The sequence below is a fragment of the Abrus precatorius genome, unplaced genomic scaffold, assembly GCF_003935025.1.
Source record: "Abrus precatorius isolate BTA unplaced genomic scaffold, Abrus_2018 Scaffold9, whole genome shotgun sequence".
NCBI lineage: Eukaryota > Viridiplantae > Streptophyta > Magnoliopsida > Fabales > Fabaceae > Abrus > Abrus precatorius.
The window spans coordinates 20,120,478-20,128,655 of NW_020874439.1; the positions used below are offsets into that span (position 1 = coordinate 20,120,478).

Sequence of the window (8,178 nt, forward strand, 5' to 3'; positions counted from 1 at the left end):
TGTGGAATGTAGAGAAAAAGAGAAAGCATAGGAGGTAAAGAGTCAGAAAGAGAAGGTGAAGTCACTTTATGATAAAACTATAATGGGTGTGTGTCATGAAGTATTAAGGAATTTAGGATTCAGGGAAGAAAGCATGCAAAACTTTGGTGAGGTAGAGAAGAGGAAGAAAATTATATATCAATGGCGGATTCTAGCTAGGGAGAGAGGAGAAAGAACTTTATTGACAGTAGCAAAATTTGCCTAAAATTAGTGGAGAAAGAAGATGTATAGTTCTTTTCAAAATTTGAATGACAACTCAAAGAAATGACAAATTTTGTTAAATTAAAAAAATAGGATAACTAAGATTGTATAATTAAAATTTAAAGAATTAAAATCGAACAAAAATAATAATTTGAAAACAAAAAATACAAGGAGAAAAAAAATCGTATAATTCCTATTAAAAATTAGATGTTAACTTAATAGAAAAAAGAGAAATTTGCTAAACTAAAAAATTAAAACTGCACAAATAAAAATTGATGGACTCAAATTGAATAAACACTAAAAATGCAATTTAACTTAAATTTTAATTAAAAATAAAAAATTTAAAGTAAGATATTACTATCATTTCTCATCTCATGAAAATGGCTAAAACCTTATTAGTATTTTTTAAAAAAGTTATCTAGAAAAAAAAGGTCATTTAAAGCAAAAGCAAAACAAAAGTAAAATTTATAATTTAAATAAACATTTTATTTGATTATTTTTTTTAAAATAATATAATGATAACATATTTACGTAAATTTAACACATTAATTAATTATTTATTACGCAAAATATTATATAATCACCAAATATTATATAATCACCTTAATTTAAAAATAAAAAATTAACGCTTCCCTTCAAAAAAACAAAATGGTCCAGTTATTGTGGGTTAATTCCAGCGCAGAAATCTTAACAAAAAGGGTGTTATTAAGGCGGGGAATATAGTCCACAAAATGATGACAACATGATTAGCAAAAATATTTTGAAAGATCTTCCATTCTTGATGCCTCTGAAAAGATCCAATTGGACAAAAATAAAAAAATAAAATAAGTTTTACACACCAATCACCTTTGCCTTTCCAAGGACCAGGGACCTTATAGAAAAATAAAAAGGGAGTTAACAAAAGTGGTTACAATGCTTTTATACATTTAATTGCCCCTGCTTGATTATCCCGGGCTCCAAAAAATTAAATAAAAAAGGTTACAAAGGTTTTTATACACTTGATTATCCCGGGTTCACTGCTTTTCGCAGACCCAAAAAAGAGATTTACCAATCTTCTTACTATCTATACACTCTGCTTTTCACAGCAAAAAAGAGCGATTGCCCCTGCTTCAAAGTTCTATACCAAGGACAAAGGAGTTACTTGTGAGTTGTGACAGTCCAAAACTAAGCTTCTAGTTGGTGGGACTTACGGAAGAATAATTGATCGCCTCCATCCCAATGGACTAAACAAAATACTTCTAACATCTTCCATACTACTTTCTTCTTTCATTTCTTGTTTTCTTTCCTTTAGTGTTTGTAGGTGGGCAGGGTAGAGAAGTGGAAAATGGATGACTGCAGATGTATTTATTATCTGAGCCATGCAAGATTCATCACTAACTACTGTTTCATATGCCAAGGCAAGCTATCAACTTCAAACAACCTGAGAAAATCCTATTGCATCAGATCTTCCAACTGTAATTTCCAACACTTCGGGTCCAATTCAGCCTGTCCACAAGACAAGAACATCAGCGACAAAAAGGAAACCAGCTTCTTCTCACTAGATGAGATCAGCAAAGATTGACAATGATTGACTAAAGAATTTAAAAGGAAGAATTGAAATTTTAAAAAATACAATAAGACATAGCCCAACTTATATGTTCAATACTTATATGCATGATATAAGAAAATCCAATAAAACATAACCCAACTTAATTGAGTGTTAATCCCAGCTCCTTGAGTTTCACTAAGAATGATAATCACTATGTATAGTTTAGAATTTATAAAATTTCAATTTACGCATATAAGTATTGAACAATTGTTCCTTTGAGAATTTGGAAATGAAGACTTGTCTGGGTCCTGATTAGCAGAAGTGTCTATAGAGAGGGCCAGAATACAGTGATTCCAAGAAAGAAAAGTTGGTTCCGAAATTCTCATTTTCCTTTCAATGCTATTTTACATATAAGATTTAGGAAGTAGACTAGCATGTCTAAAAATTAGTAAATCTTAAAGACAGGAGGAACCAGACATGAGCATACCTGAAACTCTTTGTCTCTCCATTCAAACACACATCCACGTGCTTCTACATGTCTGATAAGCAGCTCAGGTAACAGAGATCTTAGTGAAAGATGGAGCTTCACTTTTGTGAGCCCTCCACAAGCTAATAAGGCAGCAGCCAGTCCTCCAGGAACCAAGCCCTGCAGATGAAGCACAGTAAAGCTTTGAAGGCAACTGATACTAGCAAGTGAAAGCAGCCCCACATCTGTAACCGAGCTATATGACAAATTTATCTGCAAGTCAGGCAAAAAAGATAACATCATCAGACTATTAGCAAAGATTTCTTGCATCTCTGCTGTTTCCCAGAAAAAAGAGAGATGAATAAAATACCTGTCTTAGATTTTGGGAGAAATGAGCTAGTGGAAGCATACCACTATCATCAATGTTATAACACTTTTTTATGTCTAGACGGCTTAGCTGTTTGCAATTCATTGCAATAGCTGCCACACCGATTGATGTAACAAGAAGACATCCACGAATTTCAAGGGTCTTCAAAGTTGAACATTTCGACAATGAGAGTAGTGCCCTGTCAGTGATACTAGTGCAATAAGATGTATTTATCATCTCAAGGCCAGGGCATCCATGAGCAATTGCTGAAATGCCCAAATCTGTTACTCCTGTAGACCTGAAAAAAAGAATAAAACAATCTCTGATGACAACAGAAGACAATCTTAATTTTGACAGCAAAAATCATTAGATATTCATGATGTACTTGCATCTGTTACAAGGGATGGGAGAAAAAATAATATGCTTTAGAAAAGTTAGATCTGAGAATCTTGTTAGACTTGTTTAATCAACAAGCTAAATCTAAATTTCATCAAAGCAAGTTTGCTAGACTTTATATGATTCCAAATGTTTTAAATAAACATTTCAATGGTTTATATATGAATACTGACTACTGAAATAAATTATATCACAAATTTTAATTTTAACTTGAAAATTCTAATCTAATTCAATACTAGTTTGGGAGAAAAAGAAAATTAAAAGAATGCATAAACTATTCATCTTATGAGAATAGAAGCAAAGGCTCATAAAGTTGAACTACAGACCTATATAGATCTAGCTCCTTTAACTTTGAGCAACGCATGCCAACATAGGCAAGTCCTCTGTCAGTTATATTCAGGCAGATTCCTACTTTCAAACTGGAGAGTCGTGAACAAGAAGAGATGGACTTAAGACCTGCAGAAAGAAAAGGTAAGTATAGCAGCTGATGTGGTAGTTAATAATGCCAAAGGAGTAGGGATAGAGGCAAACCTTCATCGTCAATTTCATTATCTGTTAGGTCAAGCTCCTCAAGAAAATGGCATTTTTGTCCAATCAAGACAAATGCTTCTGGTGGAACTAGTGTGCATGACTCCATTTTGAGCGAAGTGAGACTTGTGCAGGAATTTGCAATGCCAGCAATGGAAACATCAGTTATCTTGCGGCAGCATGTGATGTCAACCTTCCTTAAATCTTTGTGTTTTGACACAAGGAAAGAGAGAGCTTCATCTGTCACCCCCAAACATTTGCTCAGACTAAGCTCCCTGAGTGAAATGCACAAATTTCCAATGGCCCTTAATCCATCAGAAGTAACAGTGCAGCCATCCAATATGATTGATTTCAACATGGAAAGTTTATTCAAACCATCAACAAGTGCAAGAGTCACCTGGATAATCAAATGCCAATAATTAGTTACAACTGCAATGAAATCTTTATCCTCAAGTTCAAGAAGAAAAGAAAATTACAAAGACAGAAGAATTACAGGAGAACCATCTGATAGAACAAGTTGCTCTACACATCCAGAAATGCTTGTTAGCTTTGACAGCCCAATGTGACTTAGGTTTTGACAACCTGAGATATCAAGTTTCTGTGGAAGGCACGGAATTTGTCAAATAACAAGTTAGATCAAGAAAACAACTGCACTCTACAGGCAAGAAAAATGAACAATATATTGATATTATACAAGCAATCGAATTGTTTCAAGTAACTACAAAAACAACACATCAAAATTGCAACAAATTTAACTCTTCCATAGAATAATAGAACAAAAGAGGTGAAAAGAAATACAGTAGCTTCTACCCATGTTCACACTCAACCTAAGAGTAAAAAAAGGGAGAAAATAAAATAAATAAATAAATAAAATGCGGTACACCATTTAAACAAGTTTACACTGATGTTGTCCAGATCCAATCTGATTTTTAAATTGAATAATGACAGTCTTAAGATCATTCTATATTTGTCATTAACATATAAACAATGAACGAAACTAACAAGTTAACCATCTGCATATACCTTCAACGTCCTACACCCTTGTTTGAAGAGTTCGACATCGAGGCTGTCGTCATCAATGCCAAAGCATCCTTCAATGACCAAATCTTCAAGATGCTGCAATTTGAAGATTGACGACAGACATTTCTCCGTGATCTGCACAACACCAGAATCAACAACACTAGTTATACATACCAACCAGATCATTTCAAAATTCAACAAATAGCACAATCAATCAAGCAAATCACTAATTCAACCGAACTTCATCACAACAGTCTAAACGCTCTGATTAAGCAACAAAAATTAACCGAACCACCAATTTAGCATTATCCTGTCTAATTTCCCCAAACAATTCTTAGTACCATCAACATTTACTATCATACCATATTCCCTCCCCCAACCAAAAATGAAACCACTTCTTAAATTGGAAATGAATAAAATACATACAAAATTTTTAAAAAATTAAAATAGAATATTAGCATAATATCAACCGCGCACACTAATTACAAGAACACCCCATCCCCCCCCCCCCGGGAGATCCTGATTGGGGTGTTTGAGAAAACTTAATTCCACTAAAAAAAAATAAAATTATCCTCTAAAGCAAACTCGAGTAGCCAATTAACAATAAAGCTATTAATTAATTCCTAATTACTAAAAATAAGCTAATTCAATCACTCATGATCCAAACACAGAAAACATCTCTAACCACCAATCATCCATAACCAGATTCAATCAATGAACCCTAATCCACAAATCGCGCGCGAGAGAGAGAACTCACAGGCAAATAAGAGAGATCCAAAGAGCGAAGCTCCTTGCACTTGATTGCAACCAAATCCACACCCAAATATCCAATCCCCACACACCACTTCAAGCAAATCAACCTCAATTTCCTACATCCCACCGCAATACACCCAATCCCCATGTCCGTAATCAACTTGCACCTGGCCAGCCACAGCTTCTGCAAGTTCCTCGCACGCGCCACCGCCGCCGCCGCAGCGTCCCTCAGCTCCGTCGCGTTAGACAGGTCAAGCTCTACCAGGTTGCAGCAGTTCACTCCGACGCTCAGCAACCCTTTCCCGGTGAAGAACCGCGATCGCGACAAGTCAAGTCGGCGGAGCGTGTTGCGGTACGCGCCGGCGACGAGGGCGAGGGAGGCATCGGGCACGCGCGGGCAGAGGGAAAGATCGAGGTCGGTGACTGAGGGATAGCGGGCAACGATAGCTGGCAGGTGCTCTGCCCGTAACGGCCTCAACGATCGACGGTGTTTGGCTTCAACGGCGTAGAACCACTTACACGTGAGGGAGAAAGACTTTTTATCTAACGGGTCCGTTTGTAGATAGTCGAGGATGGTGAATATTAACTCCTCCGTTAGAAACTCGAACGGGTTTTTGTTTTGCGTCTCTAAGCACTTTTGCTTCTTCATCGTTATTCGCTTGTGACTCTGCGGAGAAGAACAAGGTAAAGTTTCTTCTGTATCTGTTGTTGTTGGTTTGAGCAGTGTGGAAATAACGGTTAATGAGAGATTATTGAGCAGTGTTTGGTTTTTCGAAATTTATGAGAGAGAGAGGACGGACTGAGGAAGATGAAGAGAAACACAAGGACCAAAATGCCATCGTTGTCTTCTTTCTAGTATTGTTCATTTGTTTGTATCCCCGTCTGCAAAGACAAAATTAACCCTATTTCTCCTTGACAATTACACAAGTTAGGTCAGGAGCATCAGAATCAAATAATTAACAAAAATGTTAATCATAATAATTAAAAATTAGAAACAAAATTCAAATATTAATTATTATAACATAGCCAAAACTGTAATAGATAATTATTAAATAAGAAGGGTAATGTAATAGTTAGTGCTTAATAGTTAACAGCATGGTAGATGAAAAAAAGGGGGGGGGTATTTTTGGGTTACATGAGGGAGAAAACAATCCGTACGGAGAAGGACAGGTAAGGACGGAAAAAATACGTTGAAATGAGGAGGGCATTAAGGTAATTTGAGAAGGAGAGTGTCTTTCTCTATCTAATGCAGATGACATATGGTGGAGGAGTATGTGAGGAAGGACAGATTCAAGTGCGGGCAGTACGAAAGGGGCCATTTGATAAAAAGCGACATATACTCTTTCCCAAAATATTTAAAATATTTATAAATTTTGGAAGTGGGTGTGAGGCAAAGAGTAAAAAAAATAAAATGAAAAGGGAAAATGGAAGGTTTTGAAAATGAAATGTTTGTGAAAAGTCCAAAGTTTGGGAAAAAAATATTTGCCGTACTTATAGATGACCTTGCATAGTACCTGCCTGACTCAGATAAGAACGGTTAGAGAGAGAAAATGGTTGTTTGTTAAATGATTATGAGAGAGAAAGTGTGTCATATTTCTACAACATGGTTTGAATTTCGAGCCTCCAATTTAGGTCATGGAAGCCATTGGTGTGACTCATACACGCCATTTTAAATCATTTTTTAATATTTGTTATCTCAGATGTTATATTAGTACATCCCCCCAAACACCGTACATCAGCGTAGTAAGGTTCTTCCTTGGAAACCCTTCTTCTTCCAAATAGACTAGTTAGGACTTAGGGGAGGGTTGAATCATTAGACGGTTATAGTGATCTATTTATATTTTTATTTTATCATCATATGCTCCATACGCCAAAAGGGAAAATTATGCGTCTCTTTAATTGATAATCTTGTTCTAACTTGACTCGTATTTTAATTTTAAATTTTAATAAATATAATTGTCTTAAATATTTTAAAGAAATTTTTTATCATGTATAGTCATTTTATCTAACTTAAACATTATTATTTTTAATAGAAGATACATGTAGTATAAATAAATAAAAATATTACATGTGTGTTTAAATAATATAAAAAAATGTTTAAAATAATTTATTATATCTAAATCGAATAAAATAATTATTTTTAGGGTAAAATTATAAATATATATATATATAATCATGTATAATAATTAGTTTGTTTTTAAAATTATTAATTATTAAAAATAAAATAAAAATAAGAGTCAGCTAAAAAGAAATTTTAACCACAAACTACAAACTTTTACTTATCTTAATCAAGTTTTTTTTTCTGTATCAAAGAAATTAAAGATAATTATAATTTATTTACTAAAACTCATAAAAAGGTATTTTTTTTGCAACTTTTTCACATAATTAACAGAAATAAATTCAACTAAATATATAAAAGAAATATATTGGCAACGTATATACTCGTAAAATAATTCGATCAACAAAGTATTTATTGTGAAACAAATTATATATAATTTGAAAAAAAAATATGAAATCGATTCAATATTAAAAACATTTTATAATGCAAAATGGCAGACCAAAATCTATTTCGGATTTGTTGAATCGATGCTATCATGATACTGCAACACTTATGAACATGTGGTCAAGATCTCTTCATCCAAAAAATGGATGTTTGTGGAATAGTTATATATATGAATCTTAATATCTAATGATAACATTTATAATATCTAATTATAGTTAATATCAATTTTAATTAGCTAGCAAACAAAAGTGTTTCCATTTTATAAAGCTTGGTTTCATAATATCTCAATGTGACTGTGTCTGTTAATATCATCTTAGACTTGATTTTTCTTGCACTTGCACCTTTCTAGCCTATGAATTCCTCTCTTTTTTTACGTT

At 33.8% G+C, this 8,178-nt stretch overlaps 1 protein-coding gene across 2 annotated transcripts; it reads right to left on the reverse strand.

Moving 5' to 3' along the window:
* Nucleotides 1–989: 989 nt before the first annotated feature.
* Nucleotides 990–6,751, reverse strand: LOC113849131 (F-box/LRR-repeat protein 3). 2 transcript variants are annotated; one of them, XM_027478794.1, is made up of 8 exons: nt 5,303–6,751; nt 4,549–4,680; nt 4,019–4,123; nt 3,529–3,922; nt 3,324–3,453; nt 2,605–2,899; nt 2,256–2,507; nt 990–1,725 (listed from the first exon to the last, which is right to left on the reverse strand). In XM_027478794.1, the coding sequence occupies exons 1-8, from the start codon at nt 5,945–5,947 to the stop codon at nt 1,672–1,674; spliced, it is 2,007 nt and encodes a 668-aa protein (XP_027334595.1). In that variant the 5' UTR covers nt 5,948–6,751; the 3' UTR covers nt 990–1,671. The 2 variants fall into 2 exon arrangements, with proteins under 2 accessions (XP_027334595.1, XP_027334596.1); XM_027478795.1 differs by having other exon boundaries at nt 992–1,725; nt 3,529–3,909; nt 4,003–4,123; nt 5,303–6,104.
* Between the last annotated feature and the right edge of the window lie 1,427 nt (nt 6,752–8,178).